At 40.4% G+C, this 22342-nt stretch overlaps 1 protein-coding gene across 2 annotated transcripts in view; it reads left to right on the forward strand.

The window, feature by feature from the left end:
• Window positions 1-22342, forward strand: part of SH3KBP1 (SH3 domain containing kinase binding protein 1) — a 332811-nt gene that overhangs the window by 48270 nt on the left and 262199 nt on the right. The window contains exon 1 of one of the 2 annotated variants that reach the window (XM_070365437.1): window positions 16517-16556. The exons of the other annotated variant lie outside the window; for it this stretch is intronic. Coding sequence (XP_070221538.1) covers window positions 16545-16556 — 12 coding nt within the window. The 5' untranslated portion in view covers window positions 16517-16544. Of the gene's footprint in view, window positions 1-16516; window positions 16557-22342 lie in introns of those variants that run through there. 2 annotated transcript variants of the gene reach the window in all.

A 22342-nucleotide genomic window follows, 5' to 3' on the forward strand; every position in this document is an offset into this window, starting at 1 on the left:
TTTACTCTGCTTGTCTTGATTTCAGAAAACACACACATTTACTTCAACAAGTGGCATAAAGGAGAGATTTCCAAGTTGCTATTCTGTATCAGAAACCCTGAAGTAGATCTCTTTGATCACATTTTTCTTTTTCACCCCAAGGGCCATTGATTTTGTGAGGTCTCTAGAATATTGTTTTCAAGGTACTCACCTCTCTTAGAAAGGTGGCAGGAATTTTCCAGGTGTGTTTCCTAGCGTGCACAGCCTCCTCTTGCTCACAGTGCATCATGGTGATGTCCTTGGGTGTGGGCAATCTGCCATACTCCTCAAGGACCCTTTACTGGCAATCTGCAATGGGCCGGGACCAGAGACTGTGAGCACAAAGGAGACACGTGAAATGAAACAATGTATTACTAGGAAGCTTCTTCCTCAGGAGGACAGTGTTAGCTCCTGTTACCTGGCCTTTGGTCATTCTGTACTCCGGAGAGCATATGTTAGACATTGTTCTGAAAAGATGGGCCTGATTAAAATGCCACTTGAGAAGGTTTTGACTAGACTCATCAGGCGGCTCTGTTGCAACATGCTAAATGAACCTACAGTTATCTTTTGGCCCTGATTGCTGGGTTACTTTATGGAATAATGATGACTGTCTTCTCTTTCAGGCTCGCTGGCTGCCTAGGTCTGTGTATATAATCTTGCCCATGTCTATCTGCATGCAAGGACTAAAATTTGTTGAACACTTACACCAAGCAGGAAGGAGGCTAAGCCCTTTACATGCTTTTTTTTAATTTTAATTATTTTAAATTATGAAAGTATGTTGAAACATTTACAGGAGATTTGGAAAACACAGAACAGGGTTACATATAGTTCTACTATATATTGCAATTAGTTTTTTAGGTAGATGAATGAAGATTTTCAGTTGGAGTTTCAATATCAAACTCTTAAAAATTAACAGAATGAATATACAGAGAAGTAGGATATAGTAGGCAATGGCACCCCACTCCAGTACTCTTGCCTGGAAAATCCCATGGATGAAGGAGCCTGGTAGGCTGCAGTCCATGGGGTCACTAAGAGTCGGACACGACTGAGCGACTTCACTTTCACTTTTCACTTTCCTGCCTTGGAGAAGGAAATGGCAACTCACTCCAGTGTTCTTGCCTGGAGAATCCCAGGGATGGGGGAGCCTGATGGGCTGCCATCTATGGGGTCGCACAGAGTCGGACATGACTGAAGTGACTTAGCAGCAGCAGCAGCAGAATATAGTAGACCTGAAAAGCAATCTGAACCAATTCAACATAATTAAGATTTATACAATTTTCACACAATAGTAGGATACAGATTCTATTCAAGTTCCCATAGACTGTAAACTAGGAGACATTGAACATATCCAAAGACGTAGAACAAGGTACAAAAATGTAATGGTCTAAAGGTATTGAAATCATACAAAGACTGTTCTCTTACCACTGTCGAATTATGTTAGAAATCAATATCGAAAGATATTTTCAAATGCACTGTGACATTTACCAAGAGAGATCTTTGACTTAGCCATTGAAAGCCTCAGTAAAATTAGAAGACTGAAAAAACAAAGAGGGTGATTGCAGAGAAGCAAGCCTTTAAATGAGAAATTAGTATCAAAGTGAGAAATTAATATTAAAGATACTTTAAACAAAATCCCAGCCCTTTACATGCTTTATATATCATTAAATTCTTAACACCTCCATATGACATAGGTACCAGTTTTTTTTTAATCATGCCCATTTTTTAGAAGAGATAACTGAGGCATCTTAAGGTTAAAAGAGTTCCAAGCTAGTGAGGAATAGAGAACTTTGGAACCTGAACTCAGGCAGGCAGCCTTATCTGGGTGTCCGAGTTATCCTGGTGGCATTAAACCCCTCACCATTATTAGCCACTGCATCCTGCCTTCCCCAAGTGTCCAGGGAAGTGCACATTTGTACCACTCTGAGAGAAACCTCTCAGTTACTCTGCCATTCTTGAGTTAAAAAAATTACAAAGTTACTTTACAACAAGTGACATCAAGTAGAGATTTCCAGGTTGCTATTCTATATTCAGAATTGTGGCTGTGAACTTGCTTTCTGCATTTTAAATGATTCTCTTAAGAAATCAGCTACTTCAGCTCAAAAGAACAACCTTTGCCTGGATTTCTGGGCTGGTATTCTCTTTTCCTATGAATTCTGAAAGTAAGGCAATTCAGGAAAATATTTCATTTTACTCATTTGTAAAGAAGCTTGTTATTTTGCGGTGTTCAGGATATGCTGTTCAGAAGGAGCTTTGTGGTCTTTTCTAAGAATGGTAAATAACCCAGATGTGTGACTGTCTAGTTGTTCCCCATCCATGGAGGCCTTGCACACAACCAGTTCCAACTCAGATTTTTGTTGAAACTTTCAACATGTAGTTTTCTTTTATAGAACAAAATCTTAAAACTGACAACTGGAGCCTGTTAGATGCTGTTACGAGAAATGGTACTCCAGGAAGGGTCTGGAGTAATTGAAGACAAATGTGTTACCAGTAAAAGCCACACCAGTTGGCACATTCCTCAGCCTTTGTCACTGTTGCAGCACAGGAAGTGTGTGTGTGAAGCGATGTCTTGTGACTCAGGGAGAGCAGTCCCCTGACCCAGTTGATCTTGGTGATTATGTATAATGGAGTCTTATTTTCTTAATGACAGGATTATCGAATTTGAGGTTGGAAAGGGACTTTGAAATCATGTGTTTCAACCCCTAGCTTTCTAACCGATCAGAACCTAAACCATGTTAGATATTGCTGTGGTCATTACCGGACACTTAAACTTGGGAACTGGGGGAGTCCCATACAGGACCGTAAACCAGTCAGTCTCCAGTCTGGCACTGCTCCGGGCACACTGTATCGTCAGGAGTTTGGAGCGGGCCGCAGTTGGTATAGGAGCCTTGGAATATTTTTTAAAGTTCAGGTGATTTGCTGCCTGAAAAAGCCTGGGCACTCCTTTTGTACAGTGGAACTGATTGTATCGTTCTCTTCGGTATCTTTTCTCAAGCCCATGGCTTGGTAGCCTGTGAGCTGAAGTTCTACATTTGAAAATACTGTTATTTCTAAAGTACCTTTATGAATACGTAAAGAAACATAATCGTGCTGGAAATTGTTTTTTTTTTAAAAAGTGTACTACAAATACAAAAACAACATAGAAATATGCAAACAATGCTCTGTGTGAGCCCATTAGAATTAATACGTTCTAATTGCAAGAACTCTGGACTACTGAACCCTGAAGTAAACACTGTCTTCTACCCAGTGGTAGTAAGGTGGGCAGAATTTCTAGGAATGATCCCCAAATTCCACTCTGGAATCTCCAGAACCCATGAATGTGATGAGCTGTCATCTCAGTAGTGAAAGACAGGGAAGTCTGGTGTACTGCAGTTCATGGGGTCACAAAGGCTCGGGCACGACATAGCGACTGAACAACAACAATCGTTCTAGTAGTTGTGTTATGTTATATGGTGCCATTGACTTTCCGAAAGAGAGGGATCCAAGTGGGCCTAACTGTAGCATTTGAGCCATTAGAAGCAGAGAGATTTCTCTGTCAAGTGAAAGAAGAGGCAGAAAGATGGAAAACTTGAGAAGTTGTGACTTTGAAGGTGGAGTGGTCACATGAAAAGGAATATAGGCCACTTTACTGGAGCAGAGAGCAAACCTTGGCTGGCAGCCAGCAAGGAAATGGAGACCTCAGACCCACTGCTGCAAAAAATGGATTCTGCCAACAACCTGAATGAGCTTGGAAGTGGATTGTCCTCCCAAGTCTCTAGATAAGAGTCCAACCTGGTTGGATTCTTGCTATTAGCCTTGTGAGACCCTGAGCAGAGAATCTAATTGAGCTGACCTGGACTTCTGACTTAAGAGAAGTGAGAGGTAATAAATGGAGGTTGTTGAGCCATTAAGTGTGTGGCTTAAAATACAGATAGCAAATTGTTTCTGGGGCATTTGGCTCCTTCCCTAGTGGCATGTTGTCAGTGGATACCAGATGGAAAGTCTGGACTGTTACCCCTGCCCTGGGCTCAGCAGTGGTAGGTGACACCTCTCACCCTCTCCACTAAATAGTGGGGAGGATCTTGAAGAAGAGAGAGCTAGAGAAAGGGATTCATATAGGAGATCTTGAGCAAAATCCTGACCAATACATACATGAATCTGACTAGAATTAATGTTCCAGAAAGTTTGAAAAAATAAACTACAGTATGAAATGCTACCTAGATATTCAGAGTGACCTCTAGGTAACACAAATGAAGACCAGACTAGCACTGCATGGGCTCTGGATACTTAACTGTCACTAGCATCGTATAGCCCACAAAAATTAGCTCAGGATCTGCATGCTTAATCTAAATTGGGTTAGTGCCTGCTAAATGTAAATAGGATACAGTCTTATAATACCTCAAATGCCTCAGATACAACAAAAAGTGACTTGTCATGCCAAGAACCAGGAAAATTAGAACTTCAATGAAAAAATCAACAGACACCGACACTGGGAAGACTGAAATGTTGGAATTACTTGCCAAAGATTTTGAAGCAGCCATCAGAAAAATGCTTTAATAAACAGTTGCAAACACTCCTGAAACAAATAAAAAATTAGAAAATCTCAGCAAAAAAATAGATATAAAAAAATGAAAATTATAGAACTTAAAAATAAATCACCATATTAAGTGCACTGGATGAGCTTAATAATGGAAATAACAGAGGGAAGAATCAATGAAGTTGAAGAGAGATCAATAAAACTTAGGGTACCCTATCTGTCTGTTGTCCAGCCAACAGATGGAAGCTAGTCTTGAAAAAAAAAAAAAACAAAACAGAGCCTCACAGACCTTTGGTACAACAACATTAGGTCTAACATTTGTATCATTGGGGTAACAGAAGGAGAAGAGAAGACTATAGAAATAAAAAATATTTGAAGAAATAATGGTTGAAAACTTCCCCAAATTGGGCAAAGGGATAAGCCATTAGAATCAAGAAGCTGAGCAATACTCAAACAGGATAAACTCAAAGAAATCTATCCCAAGACACATCATAACCAAACTTCTAAAAACTTTTGTCTTTAGACAAAAAGCAGTGAGTGAGAAGCAACATATTACCCATAGCGGAAGAATGATTTGAAAGACAGTGGATTTCTAATATGAAATCATAGAGTTCAGAAGGAAGTGCACAGCATTTTCAAGTGCTGAACAAAAAGGACTATTCAAGTTCTACATCTAGTGAAAATATCCTTCAGGAATAAAAAGAAAATAAAAACATTCTCAGATGAAGGAAAAGAAAGAAAATTTGTCATCCTTAAATAAGTTATGGCTAAAGAAAATTCTCTAAACAGAAAAGTAAATGATAATAGGGAGGAGGCCTGGGACTACAGAAAGAGGGAAAAAAACAGAAAACAGTGGATGGGTAAAAACAAGAGTATGTTTAATAGACTGTCTTTATCCTTAATTAACTTTTTAAAGATTTATTAGAGTATAGTTGATTTACAGTGTTGTGTTAGGTATTAGTTTCAGGTGTACAGAAATGTGTCTTATTTATGCTATGCTATGCTAAGTCACTTCAATCATGTCCTACTCTGTGTGACCCCATAGACGGCAGCCCACCAGGCTCCCCCGTCCCTGGGATTCTCCAGGCAAGAACACTGGAGTGGGTTGCCATTTCCTTCTCCAATGCATGAAGTGAAAAGTGAAAGTGAAGTCGCTCAGTCGTGTCCGACTCTTAGCGACCCCATGGACTACAGCCTACCAGGCTCTTCCATCCATGGGATTTTCCAGGCAAGAGTACTGGAGTGGGGTGCCATTGCCTTCTCCGTCTTATTTATACATACATATGTATATATGTCTGTGTGTGTGTGTATCCACTCTTTTTTATATTCTTTCACCATGTAGGCCATTACAGAGTATTTAGTAGAGTTCCCTGTGCTATATAGTAGGTCCTTATTATCTATAAAGTATTGTGTATATGTCAATTGCAATCTCCCGATTTACCCTCTGCTCCCCATATTACCTACCTCCTGGTAACCATAAGTTTTTGTTTTTACATCTGCAGTTCTATTTCTGTTTTGTAGGTAAGTTCATTTGTAGCCTTTTATTTTTCCATGTATAAGTGATATATGATATTTATCTTTTGGTGTCTGACTTACTTCACTCAGTGTGACAATCACTAGGTCTGTCCATGTTGCTGCAAATGCCATTATTTTATTCTTTTTTTATGGCTGAGTATTATTTCATTGTATATATGTCCCACATCTTCTTTATCCATTCCTCTGTCCATGAGCATTTAGATTGCTTACATGTCCTGGCTATTGTAAATAGTGCTACAATGAATGCTGTGTGCGTATATCTTTTTGAAGTATGGTTTTCTCCAAACGTAGAGGAATTAGGCCTCCTGACTTCAGACTTCACTACAAAGCTACCAAAGGTACTGGCCCCAAAACAGAAATATAGATAAATGGAATAGGATAGAAAGCCCAGAGATAAATCCACACACATGTGGCTACCTTATCTTTGCCAAGGAGGCAAGAATATACATTGGAGAAAAGACAGCCTCTTCAACAAGTGGTGCTGGCAAAACTGGACAGCTGTGTGCAAAAGAATGAAATTAGAACACTCCCTAACACTATACACAAAAATAAATTCAAAATGGATCAAAGATCTAAATGTAAGGCCAGACACTATAAAACTTTTAGAGGAAAACATAGAACACTTTTTGACATAAATCACAGCAAGATCTTTTTTGATCCACCTCCTAAAGAGGATAAAAATAAAATAAACAAATGGAATCTAATTAAATTTAAAAGCTTTTGCAAGCAAAAGAACACTTCTCTTGAAATGGGAAAACGTTGATACCAGTAGTCATTGATAAGTTCCATATGTATGTTGTAATAGCTAAAAAAAAGCAAACCCAAATCACTAAAAAACTAAAAAGTAATAAAAAAAACTATACAATGATATATACTCAAAAAGTCTATAAATAAATGTACAAGTAACTTACGGGAAGGTAGGAAAAAGGAAAAAGAATGATAAACAGGAAATAAAGAGGAATTTGATGACAAACATAATATCAATAATTATTTAATTGAAAATGGTCTAAATATACCAATTGATAGAGATAACAGAGTGGATAAAAAATGTGACTCAACTGTGTGCTATCATCTACAAGAAACTCACTTCAAATGTATTGATATAGATGCATTAAAAGTAAAAGGATAGAAAAAGATAAACCATGCAGACATTAACTTTGAATAAAGCAGGAACAGCTATATATAATACCAGATAAAGTAGATGAGAGAGTGAAGAAAATTACCTGAGATAGAGACATTACGCAATGACAAAAATGTCATTATACCAAGAAAGCATAACAATCTCAAATATTAGTGAACCAAACAACAGAGCTGCAAAGTACATGAAGCAAAAACTGATAGAACTTAAAGGTAAACACATCCACAGTAGTAATACTTGGGAGCTACGGCATCTCTCTCAGAATTGAAAGAATTACTAAATTAGATATCAGGAAGGATATAGAAGAACTGAACAGCATTATCAGCCAAGCAGTTCTAATTAATATTTATAGGACACTTTACTCAAAAACAGCTTAAAACATGTCTTTTTCAAGTACTCATGAAACATTCACCAAGTTAGACCGTACCCTGGGTCATAAAACTAATCTCAGTGTATTTAAAGGAGTGGAAATAATACAGTGTATGTTCTCTGACCATAATACAATCAAACTAGAAATCAATAACAGATAACAGGAAGATCTCCAAACCCTTCAAAATCACATAACACACTTCTGAATAATTCATGAGCCAAAGAGGAAGTCTCAGAGGAAATTTTAAAAATACATCAAGCTGAATGAAAATGAAAATACTACATATTAAAAAGTTTATGGGACATAGCTAAAGTAGTGCTGAGAGGGAAGTTTGTAGCACTAAATTCTTAATTCAAAATGGAGGAAAGATCTGAAATCAATAATCTAAGCTCCCACCTCAAGAAACTAGAAAAGGACAAGACCCTCCCCCCACTAAAACAAGCAGAATAAAGAAAGTAGTGAAGAGCAGGAATCACTGAACACAGAAAACAACAGAGAAAATCCATGAAAAACCAGTTCTTTAAAAAGATCAGCAAAATGGATAAATCTTTAAGATGACTGAAAATTATTTTTTAAAAAAGAAGACACAAATTTCAATATTAGGGAATCAAACAGGGGCTATCCCTACAGATCCTGCAGCTATTTAAAAAATAGTAAGAGAATATGGCAAACAGTTCTGTACACATACATTTTGATAATTTAGATGAAATGGACCGTTGCCTTGAATATCACAAACTACCAAAACTGACCCAAGATGACATAGATAGTCTTGGCAGTCCTATAACTGTTGAAGAAATTAATTGATAATTTAAAAGCTTCTAAGAAAGAAATCTTTAGGACTAGAAGGTTTCACTGGAGATTTCCATTAAACAATTAAAGAACAGGCACCAATTCTACGTAATCTCCTCCAGAAAATAGAAGAGGAGAGAATGCCTTCTTATTCATTTTATGAGGTCATTGCAACTTGATTACCAAAACTAGACAGACAGTACCAAAAACCTACAGACCAGTATCGCTCAAGAGCATAGACAGAAAAATCCTCAACAAAGTACTAACAAAACAAACCCAGCAGCATATAAAAAGAATTATGTACTGTGACCAAGTGGGGTTTATTCTAGATATGGAAGTCTGCTTCATTGTTTAAAAATCACTTAATGTAATCTGCCATATCAACAGATTACAGGAGTAAAAAATCAGATAATCATATCAGTTGGTACAGGAAAATCACTTGACAAAATTCAACAAAGATTCATGATGAAAACTCTAAGTAAAGTAGGAATATAGGGGAATTTCCCCAGCTTGATAAGGAGCATCTACAGTTAACATCATACTGAATGGTGAAAGAGTGAATGCTTTCCCCCCTGAGAATAGGAACAAGGCAAAGATCTCTGCTGTCACTAGTCTTATTCAGCACAGTACTGGATATCCTAGTCAGTGCCATTCTGAGAAAAGAAATAAAAGACATACAAATAGGAAAGGAAGAATAAAAACTGTCCCTGTTTGTGGATGACATGATTCTCTGTGTAGGAAATCCCCAAAATCAAAAAATAACTCCTGGAATTAATAAGTAAATTCAGCAAGATCACAGGATACAAGATCAATGCACAAAAATTATCTCTGTGTCCTAGAAATGAACATACGGAAACCCAAATTAAGAGCACAATACCATTTATAATCTATCCTAAAAAATTAAAATACTTAGGTATAAATCTAAGAAAACATGGACATGATGTGTGTGTTGGAAAATCAAAGGAATTAGAATAGGTAAAATAATTTAGAGAAAGAAGAACAAAGTAGAAGGCATCTATTCTATTTTATGACGTACTTTAATAACTAAAGTAATTAAGACTATGCGGAATTGGTGGAGATACATAGGTCAATTGAACAGAATAAAGAACCCAGAAATAGACCCACACAGATATGCCCAACTGATCTTTGACAAAGGTACAGAAGCAGTTCAACAAAGGAAAGAGCCTTTTCATCTCATGGTGCTGGATCAGTTGCACAGCCAGAGGCAAAAAATAAACCTCTACCTAAACCTTACACCTTGTAACAATTATCTCAAAATGGATCATAGATCTAAATGTAAAACATAAAACTATAAAAGTTATAGAATTAAACTCAAGAGAAAATCTTTAGGATCTAGGCCTTGGTGAAGAGTTTTTAGACATCACACCAACAGAACATTAAAGATAAAAAATCAATCAATTAGATTTCTTCAGAGTTAAAAAAACTTTTGTGAAAAACTCTGTGAAGAGGATGAAAAGACAGGTTACAGACTGAGTGAAAATATTTGCTAACCATATGTCAGACAAAGGACTTATATTTAGAATGAATGAAGAACTCTCAAAATGCAATACTAAGTCCAAAAGTCCAATTAAAAATGGGTAAGAGATGTGAACATACATTTCACTGAAGAGGATATACAGATGGAAAGTAAGCACATGAAAAGGTGTTCAGCATCATTAGCCATTAGAGAAAGGAAAATTAAAAGGACAATGAGACTGTATCTATTGATCTATGTATCACTGATACTAGTACTATTTATCTATTAGAATAAGCATTAGAAGGGCTGCAACAAAAAAACAGTAGTAATGCCAAATGCTGGCGAGGGTGTACAGAAAGTTCTCTCATACACTGCTGCTGGGACTGTAAAAGGTTTCAGCCAGTCTGGGAAACAGTTTGGAAGTTTCTTATAAAACTGACTTTGCACTTGCCACATGACAAGTGGCAACCAGTACAACCAGTGATTGTACTCTTGGACAGTCATCTCAGATAAATAAAAATTGTATGTCCACACAAAAACCTGTACAAGAATGTTCATGGCAGCACAGCTTTATTTATAGTAGTTCTGAATTATAAATAACTTAAATGTCCTTCAATGGATGGATGGTTAAACACAGTCTAGTCCGTTCATATGATGGAATAGTACTCAGCAGTAAAAAGAAATGAATACAGGCAACAACTTGGATGGGTCACAAGAGCATTGTGCTTTGGGAATAAAGCCAGTCTCAAATGTTATATATTGTATGATTATATTACATTGCAAAAAGACAAAATTATAGAGTTGAAGAACAGATGATTAACTGCTAAAGGACAGTGACAGGGTGGGGAGAGGACTGGTAGAACTATGAAATGATAGCACAAGGGGGTTACTTCGTGGAGGTGGAACACTTCTGTATCTTGATTGTGATGGTGATTACTCAAATCTGTATGCTGGATCAAACTGTGTAGAGTTATACACTGCTGCTACTGCTGCTAAGTCGTTTCAGTCGTGTCCGACTCTGTGCGACCCCATAGACGACAGCCCACCAGGCTCCTCTGTCCATGGGATTCTCCAGGCAAGAACACTGGAGTGGGTTGCCATTTCCTCCTCCAATGCATGAAAGTGAAAAGTCAAAGTGAAGTCACTCAGTCGTGTCCGACTCTTAGCCACCTCATGGACTGCAGCCTACCAGGCTCCTCCGTCCATGGGATTTTCCAGGCAAGAGTACTGGAGTGGGGTGCCATTGCCTTCTCCAGAGTTATACACACATACACACAAATCAGTACATGCAAAAACTGTGAGAGGTGAATGAGATCTGTAGTGTAGTTATCAGTATCGTACCCACATCAGTTTCTTTGTTTTGATATTGTACTGTAGTCATGTGAGATGCCATCACTGGAGGAAGCTGGGTGGAGGGTTCATGGCACTCTGCACCATTTTGTAAGTTTCTGTGAGTACATAATTCAGGTCATTTCAGTTCTGTCGCTCAGTTGTGTCCAACTCTTTGTGACCCCATGGACTGCAGCACACCAGGCCTCCATCACCAACTCCTGGAGTTTACTTAAACTCATGTCCATTGAGTTGGTGATGCCATCCAACCATCTCATCCTCTGCCGTCCCCTTGTCCTCCCACCTTCAATCTTTCCCAGCATCAGGGTCTTTTCAAATGAGTCAGTTCTTTGCATCAGGTGGCCAAGGTGTTGGAGTTTCAGCTTCAGCATCAGTCCTTCCAATGAATATTCAGGACTGATATCCTTTAGGATGGACTGGTTGGATCTCCTTGCAGTCCAAGGGACTCTCAAGAGTCTTCTCCAACACCACAGTTCAAAAGCATCAATTCTTCAGCACTCGGCTTTCTTTATAGTCCAATTCTCACATCCATACATGACTACTGGAAAAACCATAGCCTTGACTAGATGGAACCTCTGTTGGCAAAGTAATGTGTCTGCTTTTTAATATGCTGTCTAGGTTGGTCATAACTTTTCTTCCAAGGAGTAAGCGTCTTTTAATTTCATTGCTGCAGTCACCATCTGCAGTGATTTTTGGAGCCCCCACAAAATAAAGTCTGCCACTGTTTCCGTTGTTTCCCCATCTATTTGTGATGAAGTGATGGGACCAGATGCCATGATCTTAGTTTTCTGAATATTGAGCTTTAAGCCAGCTTTTTCACTCTCCTCTTTCACTTTCATCAAGAGGCTCTTTAGTTCTTCTTCGCTTTCTTCCATAAGTGTGGTGTCATCTGCATATCTGAGGTTATTGATATTTCTCCTGGCAATCTTGATTCTAGCTTGTGCTTCTTCCAGCCCAGCATTTCTCATGATGTACTCTGCATATAACTTAAATAAGCAGGGTGCCAATATACAGCCTTGACGTACTCCTTTTCCTACTTGGAACCAGTCTGTTGTTCCATGTCCAGTTCTAACTGTTGCTTCCTGACCTGCATACAGACTTTTCAAGAGGCAGGTCAGGTGGTCTGGTATTCCCATCTCTTTCAGAATTTTCCAGTTTATGGTGATCCACACAGTCAAAGGCTTTGCCATAGTCAATAAAGCAGAAATAGATGTTTTTCTGGAACTTTCTTGCTTTTTGATAATCCGACGGATGTTGACAATTTGATATCTGGTTCCTCTGCCTTTTCTAAAACCAGCTTGAACATCTGGAAGTTCATGGTCCACGTGCTGTTGAAGACTGTCTTGGAGAATTTTGAGTGTTACTTTACTAGCATGTGAGATGAGTACAATTGTGCAGTAGTTTAAGCATTTTTTGGCATTGCCTTTCTTTGGGATTGGAATGAAAATTGACCTTTTCTGGTCCTGTGGCCACTGCTGAGTTTTCCAAATTTGCTGGCATATTAAGTGCAGCACTTTCACAGCATCATGTTTTAGGATTTGAAATAGCTCAACTGGAATTCCATCACCTCCACTAACTTTGTTCATAGTGATGCTTCCTAAGGCCCACTCGACTGCACATTCCAGAATGTCTGGCTCTAGGTGAGTGATCATACCATCGTGATTATCTGGGTCATGAAGATCTTTTTTGTACAGTTCTTCTGTGTATTCTTGCCACCTCTTCTTAATATCTTCTGCTTCTGTTAGGTCCATACCATTTCTGTCCTTTATCGAGCCCATTTTTGCATGAAATGTTCCCTTGGTATCTCTAATTTTCTTGAAGAGATCTCTAGTCTTTCCCATTCTGTTGTTTTCCTCTATTTCTTTGCATTGATTGCTGAGGAAGGCTTTCTCATCTCTCCTTGCTGTTCTTTGGAACTCTACATTCAGATGCTTATATCTTTCCTTTTCTCCTTTTCTTTTCACTTCTCGTCTATTCACAACTATTTGTAAGGCCTCCTCAGACAGCCATTTTTCTTTTTTGCATTTATTTTTCTTGGGGATGGTCTTGCTCCCTGTCTCCTGTACAATGTCGTGAACCTCTGTCTATAGTTCATCAGGCACTCTGTCTATCAGATCTAATCCCTTGAATCTATTTCTCACTTCCACTGTATAATCATAAGGGATTTGATTTAGGTCATACCTGAATGGTCTAGTGGTTTTCCGTACTTTCTTCAATTTAAGTCTGAATTTGGCAATAAGGATTTCATGATCAGAGCCACAATCAGCTCCTGGTCTTGTTTTTGCTGACTGTATAGAGGTTCTCCATCTTTGGCTGCATAGAATATAATCAATCTGATTTCGGTGTTGACCATCTGGTGATGTCCATGTGTAGAGTCTTCTCTTGTGTTGTTGGAAGAGGATGTTTGCTATGACCAGTGTGTTCTCTTGGAAAAACTTTATTAGCCTTTGCCTTGCTTCATTCTGTACCTCAAGGCCAAATTTGCCTTGGAGTACATAATTATTTCAAAATAAAAAGTTAAAAAATAATATTGCCAGTGGGTTTCCCCTTTGGTTGTACATGAGTATCAGCTGGGGAGCTTTATAAAAACCCCATATTCAGACTGTACCCCAGAGCCATCTGCATCTCTGCTTGTGAGTACCAGTATAGGTATATATTAGGATTCTTAACTCTTGTCCTTGTTTTCCACTAAATTAGAAAAATTCAAAACCAAACCAACCCCTTCCCCCCACTTTCCTCAGGCTTAGTTCTCTAGCCTGTCCTGGGTATCTCAGGTCTCTCTCCCAAGGTCAGATTCTCTTATCTGTTGTGTTGTTATGGTCATGGCTGGAATTTAGTGGAGCCCTGCCCATTGTGCAGACACCAGGAGGCATCACTATTTGACGTCTCTGTGGTTGGTCTGGAGAACAATGAGAGAAGCAGACCGGAAAGAAAGAAGAGTGGAGGAAGACAGTGGTGAGGTGGGCCACAGGAGGTCGGGGACCTTAGAGACAGTGCTGATGAAAGGGCCTGGGTCTAGTTCACTGCCTGGGCCACATCTGCTGGAGCAAACGCCTCCCAAGACTGCTTGAACGGCTGTCCTGCTTTTGCCTCACCTTGAGGTTCTACTGACAGTCTTGAAATACAAATCTGATCACACCCTCTTCCCCAGATACTGCACATACTTGAAATATCCTTCCTTGGCTTTTCCTTGGTTTGAGGCTAGAGATTAAGCTCTTGAACATGGTCCACCCATGGGCTGCAGCTCCCACCCTTCTTTCCAGCTTTGTCTCTCCATTTTCTGCGAGTCTTTGTGGAGTGATTTTTGTCTCCTAACATTTGTCACTCTTAAAATTTGAAATTTGTTTTTGTGGTTCTTTGACGAATGTCCAGCATCCCTCCTGGACTGAGGGGCTGTGGCCTCTGTGTAGCATTGTGTCTCCGTGCCTGGTGCAGTGATGCTTTTCCATATTTGTTGAATGAGTGACTATCTTTGTTGCTTGTTTCCCGATGTTTGTGGTTATTGGCACGGTTGGGAACTTAGTTCTTACTCTTTGGATGGTGGTGGTCCTAAGCTCCTGGTATGGGAAGTGATATGGCCCGAGGATTGCCAAAGGAACTGATGCTCCTGGCTCTGCGAGATACACCTGTGTCAAATCCAGTGGTGGAGCTAGCAGTCAACTTGAAGATGGCCTGTTGAGAAGTGGTCTTGGGGTTCTAATTCGAATTGATGTTTATGTTCTTTGCTTTCCTTTTTGAAAGTGAAAGTGAAGTCGCTCAGTTGTGTCCAACTCTTTGCGACCCCATGGACTGTAGCCTACCAGGCTCCTCTGTCCATACTAGCTTAGAATTGCATTGCCTGCTGACAGGATACCACATAGCCTTAAATTTGGGGGCTGTAAGGATCTGTGGCTTCTCAGGTAGCTCAGTGGTAAAGAATTCTGCCAATGCAGTTGACACATGAGATGTGGGTTCGATCCCTGGGTTAGGAAGAGCCCCCGGAGAAGGGAATGGCAACCCACTCTTGTATTCTTGCCTGGGAAATCCTATGAACAGAGGAGCCTGGCAGGCTACAGTCCATGGAATCACAAAAGAGATTGGATATGACTGAGTGAGCATGCACACACAAGGATCTATGCAGTAATATAGAAACTACGTATATGCTATGAGAGAAAAAAAGCAGGCTACATAATTGTATATGCAGCATGTTACACAAACACCAAATCGTGTGTGTGTGTGTGTGGAAAATGCTAAATGTTACTAGTGGAGGTTTTGGCTTCTTTGTTTCTAAGATTTTTGAAAGTTGATTTAAAATGGAAAATTATGTATTTTCATCTGATTTGTTTACTTTACCTCAGAGATTGAGGTGCATTCAGTCCTTCGACTTCTTGTGATGGGAGTAGCTCCCAGACGTATGTTACTTTTTCTGAATTGTTTTTAAATCCCTCTTGTCTTCGGAAAGAGTATCAGGAAGCAGCAAATAATGAAAGTAACAAATGAGCTGGGTTAATGGTATGTAACCCTTGCTGTGTAACTTGGTTCAAATTTTTATCAGGTCTGTAGTTATCTGAGTGTGTAGTGATAAAGCATCTTTATTTCATCACAAATGGTGACTCAGCACTAGTTTTGGAGTGAGAGCTGAGCTTTCCCACCTTGGGCAAGTTATTTAAGCTGTCTGAGTTTCATTCATTCATCAAACGTTTATTGAGTGTTTGCTGTGTTATAGTTACTAGGGAAGACACTGAACAAATCAGACAAAAATCCTTGCTCTCATGGAATTTACATCCTAGTGGGATAGATGGACAATAAGCTATCAACATAATGAACAAGTTACATAATATTTTGGTGGGAAGAAAAGCAGAGGAGGGGGGGGTATGGGATGTTGAGCATGGGATTGTAGTTTGTGATAAGGAGACCAGCACAAGCCTCACTGAAAAGGTAACCTTTAAGTCAAGACTTCAAGAAGTGAGGAGGGGAGCCCTGTGGGGATCTGTGGAGAGAACCTTTCGGTCAGAGGCAATAAAATAAATAGCACATGCAAAGGCCCTGAGGAAGGAAAGTCTGTGGTGTGTTGGAAGAGCAACAGAGACTAGTATGCTTGAGGGGAGAGACCCAGAGGGAAGCAACAGGGAAAGGGCTTAGAGGTCACGGAGCTGCAGGTCTGGTCGGGCTACTCTAAGCCTGGGGACGCTGAGTGAGATGGGAAGTAATCGTGCAAGCAGTGAAGTGGTGTGACTGGGGTGCTCTAACTGGTTCCTTCCGGCTGCAGCATTCAGGACAAACTGCAGGGGACAAAAGGTGGAAGCAGGGAGGGCGGTTTGGAGGCCCATGCAGGAGTCCTGGGGAGCCCAGAGAAGAAGTGGTCAGATTCTGGATGCTTCTGAAGGTAGAGCCACCAGGATTTGCGCATAAGGCTGGTTGTGTGTGGTGAGAAAGACGGAGGAGGGAGGGGGGATGGCAAGGTTTTGGTACTGAGTCCCAGGAAGCAGATTGAAGTTGTGGGTCTGGATTTCAAGGCTAGAGACAGGAATTTAGGGGTCTTTGAAAGCCCAGACTGGCCGAGATCACCAGGGCAGAGAGTGAGGTCAGAGAAGAGAGGAGTTGTGCCCCTTCCTCCCACTACAGTGTTGAAAGTAAAACCAGAATTGAGACTGATAGGTAGTGGTCAGAAGGGGAGGAGAAGATTCAGGAAAGTGAATGTTCTGAAAGTAGGAGAAGGTGCTTCAGGCCCGGAGAGAGAGTGGTCACTTGGGCCCAGACTCTCTCCCCAGGTGGCTCCCAGCATGGGGTGTGAACTGCACATTGTTACTATTGTTATTAATAATGTTATTAATAATAATTAATAATATATCACCCGATGTAAGGGGAATTTTTAGCAGGGGCTTTTCTACCCCTCTCCAGAATGAGTCCAAGTTTGGGCATATAAAGGAAAACTGCTACTATTCTTAACTGCTCAATATAACACTATTCTCTAATGTTCATGCATTTACATACAGAATATCTCTAATATTTAAAAAAAATCTAATCAGTAGTATTGGAGCTCTTAAATCACATTGTAAGAGTTAGAATTTTTTTTAAAAAATTAGTTTTACACGCCTGCCAAATGTACAAATTCTTCAAGCTTATAAATTTTGATATGGGGAAAAAAAAAAGTTGGTGTCTCCAAAACCAGGAAGCAGAACATTCCAAGTTTATAGCACAAAGTAAATTTGATGCGGTGCATAAAATCTTTATTCAAGAAGGCCTTACGGAATGAATGCCATCTTCCAAAGTTTATTGAAGGACATGAAATGATAGTCGTTTAAAATAAAAATGGTAATTTTTAGAATAAAAGTTTTCATATGTGAACAAGTTGTGTGGTAACTAAACTTCTCCTTTTTTGATTTTCAACTCATCCATTCAACTTTTACTTGATGATGACCTTTTAAAAATCATATTTTCATCTAAGATTTCTTTTTCATGGTGCAGGTAGACGAATCTGCATGAAAGTGTCTATAGTGTGGATCATATCGAGAAGCCAATATTCCCCCTTCCCCATAGTACACACACTGTGTGTGGGAAGAGAGTTTACCATGGCCTTGTCTTTTTACTTGGTCATTTCAGCCTTTTCTGCTGTGACCTGTGAGCCTGGTCAGGTCAGCCACGTTCAGCATGTCCTTACTGAGGTCTGTGCCCAGGACTCAGTGTGCTTTGACCTGGAGCAGTCATGCCTGGTGGTCTAGAAGCTGGACTCTGTATTTATTAGCCCTGAGACCTTGGGGAGGCCATTTGATCCTTCTGCCCAGGTGTCCATTTCTTTCTTCTTATGAAAAATGGGAAGGCTGACAACGGTATATCTTTTAGTTAGTGTCCTTGGAAGAATGCACGAGAGTACACATGTAAGGCAACTGAGAAGTGTTTGATACTTATTAATCAGTCAGCAAATGTTAGCTGTTAATACAAGTGTTTAGCCATGCTAAGAGATTGGGAAGATACAGAGATGAGAGTTTTCCGGTTGGATGCTGTGGGCAGTGGTGCTGAGATGGAGGTAGGGCTCAGGTGGGGACAGGGCACAGGGAGTGCCACAGGCTGTGACGCCCTTCATCCCAGTCAGCCTGGCAGGGAGCTTCTGAGCCCAGATGCCCGAGAGAAGAGCAGAAACAGGTAGCAACAGGCACTGACCCTACCCCACGGCAGTGATTAGCAAGAGCTGGTGGGGGGTGGGGTGGGCAGTGTGACCTCAGCTTGAAAGCCACCTAGGGTCTGGGGAGGAGGCTGGAGACACAAGGTCTGTCCTGAAGCTCTATGTGGACAGGACACCTCATGGGCTGCCCAGGAGACATTTGGTTTCACTTTGGTTTCTTAACTCCCAAGGGGATTTGAAATAATGTATCCCCCACCCCCTGACTCCCAGGCTCAGGGGTAAACTTCCTCTTCTTTCTGCCCCTGTGGAAGATGAGACAAGAAGTTCTTGAGGGAGGTTCAGGGAGAGGAAAGGTGGAAAAGTGAATGTGTCTTTAATGAGTGTTCACTGCACACAGTAACGCAAAAGCCACACACGGATGCGTTCAGCTATTTGTGGAATGAAGTACGTGGCGTTGGGCCCTGTTAGCCCTTGGCTGCCTGTTTTGCTCGTCACGGAGGAAGGAGAGTTTCATTTGTTGTCATCCTTCCTCTGGGACCACCAGGTTTTTCTCAAGAAAAGTGACACAGAAATGATATCCTGTGTCTGGGTGTCCGGGTGGAAAACAACACAGGCTGGTCTGCGTTTGTGAGCTGCGAGCTTGTCCGAGCCAAAACATGCCCTGCCCTGGCTTTCTTGAGGCAGGTGGTCCCAGATCGAGGTCCAGAGTGAGGAGCCTGCAGTGCCACTGCGTTCCCAGGTGGTGTGGGGACACTCTGGCCACCGCCTCCTCTTGCACCCAGTCTTTCTTCGAATGAGGCAGGACAGCTCCTTGGTGGTGGCCCTGAAGCTCTCAGGGCTGTAATTTTCCTGGCTGTAAAACAAGGCCATGGTCAAGATGTGAGATAACGAGTATCGGTACAGTGGGGGGCTAGGTGACAATGAAAAAGGACTGGTTTTTGCACATTGTGGAAGAAAAAAATTCAAATTATCTTTAAAAGACTTACTGTAGATGTGCATCTTAGTCATGACTGTAATAAACTATAATTGGCATTGATAAAACATGAATGTGGTCTTAGCAAAGCCGAGTGTGTTTGGACAACACCTCATTGTCTGCAGTGTGATGCCAGCTACTGAAGTGTTTGGTCACTTGGGATTTGTTTTCTGACCACATAGATTCATAGTAAAGAAATGGTATCCGAATCAATAGGTTGGCAGGTTGTAGGTAGAAGATACCTTATGACTGTTTAACATGGTAATTATTATCGAGTTATAGCCGCTAGACCTGTAGTCACACTTAATATTGAGGCCTTCATGGGCACAAATAGAAAAGGAATCAGGTTTATTGCTGGTCATGCTGTATCTGCTCACAGCTTGCCTTGTGTTCAGTCTTTAACTGTTCCTCTTGGCAGCAAAATCATGAGTGTGTGCACAACTTTTCTCTCCCCAAATCTTGAAACTGGAATAATTGTCAACCTGACTACAAAAAAGTACATCTGCCATATGAAAGTAGCTTCAGCTTTTCTGTGTCAAATGAGTAATTATGACATTAGACTCTGATGACACATAATATGAACTTTGAAAAGTATTTGACTATGGAGCATGTCAGGTTTGTGTGGTTTCTTTCAACTGTTGAGAAATTGCTTCTTTGTGCTTATTGATATTTTTTTTCCAGAGAGTGTGTGTTATTTGGTTCAAAATGTCACATGACAGATGCTCTCTTTGGTACATATAATCTATGCAATTATAATGCGAGCTTCTCCTGTCAGTGGTGGTTAAAAATCTATATGCCTTTATTCTCTTATAGCCTGTGATATTTTTTATTCAATTTAACTCACCCTTTTATTTTAAAACTTGAATTTGAATGGATTCCATTAACAGGTATTTTAAGGTGACCATTAAGACTAGGATGCTGCCAACTTTCAGCTAAACATCGTCCCCAGCCCTTGAGCTGGAGGTGCAGTCTAATTTCGAGCTTATTGCAGTGCAGGAAGGTAAACAGCTGTGGTAACAACACAGCACAGTTGACGAGTGATGGTTCTCAGGCAGGGGAAAGTGTTATTTAGCTGTCTGACTGGTCACCCTGATTGCAGTTCTACCTGGAGTGCATCTAACAGAACCACACATGGTGATTAAAGCTACAGATTCATCATTGGTGGAGTCATCCCATTTAAGGCTCATTACAGCCAAGCTTAGGCCTGTCTTCATTCATTACAAAAAAAGCCGAATGAAGATGCATTCTACTGAAAATGATTTCCTTTTAATTGGCATATACAAGTGAATACTAAAGCATAAAAATAAGTAAAAGTCACCTTCTTTGATAATGAAACTTAACTGGAGGGCCCTTCTTGGTCTATGCCAGGCGTTTGCCATCCCCTGGCTGTGGTCACGCAGGCTCCTCTCAGCCCTGCAACCCGTCTCAGGGTCTGTCGTGATGGCAGAGATTGGTAGGTTATTCATGTCTGCCCATTTTTCCCCCAGAGTGGCTAGAATGGTTGTAAGTACAGAGAAGAAGTGTGTTAAATATTCATCTAGTTTAATTGAATTGAATATACAATCCTTAAGATTAATCGGAAGTTTTGGAGTCTTTAATGGTTCATTTTTTTCATAGCATATAATTTACTTGCTATTATCTAAGGTAGTGAATTATTTAAGTAAAAAGAGGAAGTTCTTTCCACGAGATGGATCTTACTGAGCCTTTGCTGCTTTCATTCATATGCGATGAAAGGTTATATTAATTTACGAACGCAGATAAGGGGAGACATGGCAGTCTGAGGTTTAAGGTGTGTGATATTAGGTTCCCATGTGTTGCCTGATATACTGCAGCCTGGGACCCAGCACTTGTTGAATGACCTGTGGTTCACAGGCACATGCATTAGTAACTTCAAATTCCCATGAATATGAATAGTAATGGTTGGCTATCAGTTTAAAGGACAATGAATCAATTAACATGTAATATTGTCATGTACTTTGATTTATGAACATGCACAAATAAATTGTTCTCTTTTAAGACATTAATTTTTCTATTTTAGTTTCTTCTTTTACTTTGACACTAAAATTGAATGGTATTGGGGTGATTTAAATTTTTTCATAACAGTTTCTGAGGTGTTGCCAAAAATGATGGTTATTTTTTAAAATTCAGGAGACTTCTATGTATTGTTGAACAAGAACCAAATGTATACATATCTCAGTCTATTTATATTATAGTACCGTTTCCCACTGTGGCCACCCACACCTTAAACTTGAAATGTTACCGATCTATTAAAATATAGAAGGGCATGAGAATGTAAGCAACATCTACCTACCCACCACCTAGTTTTATCAAATGTTACCATTTTGTCATACCTACTTTTGATTCTTTAAAAATCAGTAAAGAGACTTCTGATTTCAGCTCAGAGACATAGAGAGTTGCAAAAATGTCCCTCCCACACTTACAAGAAAAAATCTGGACAGACTAGAAATGAACAGAGAACAAGTTTGCAGAGCAAACAGTCATTTCAGAATCTGGAGAGAGAGGAGGGCACTTTCTGAGACACAAGACTTTTGCTTACTCGAGACAGAAGCCACCAGGCGCCACAGAAGCAGGTAGAAAGATGGAGCTTGCGTTTTGACAGATTGCTGGAGGCTGAGTGTAGGCTAACACCATTGTGAAGCTCCTCAGGGCAGTGGTGGGGTAGAAGGGAGTCTTACCCTTTCCTAGGCTTTTCCTGCCAAGAAGCCCACCTGGCTCTCACAGCAAAGCCTGGGGAAAATCCAGAGAAAACTCACGGTGTGGGCTGGGGGTACTGTCTCAGGAACCACTGAGAAATCTGCTTAGATCCTTGTCCCTCAAGGAACAGAAGGTTTCTTCTGTGGGGGGAAGGATGCGGTCTGAGCGCGCTGGTGAAATACCATTGCAGCTGGAGGCAGGAATTCCACTCAGCCCCAGCCCCTACCTCGCAGTCTTTCTCTGCTTGGAGAAGGGCCTCAAGGCTGTGGACTGAAGACACTGGAGGACACCCCCTGCAGCTGAGGGAAGGGGTGAGGGGCTCTGCCCCTGAGTGAGGAGCAGAAGCACTTTAAAGGCAAAT

This window comes from Bos mutus, chromosome X, assembly GCF_027580195.1.
Source record: "Bos mutus isolate GX-2022 chromosome X, NWIPB_WYAK_1.1, whole genome shotgun sequence".
Classification (NCBI taxonomy): domain Eukaryota; kingdom Metazoa; phylum Chordata; class Mammalia; order Artiodactyla; family Bovidae; genus Bos; species Bos mutus.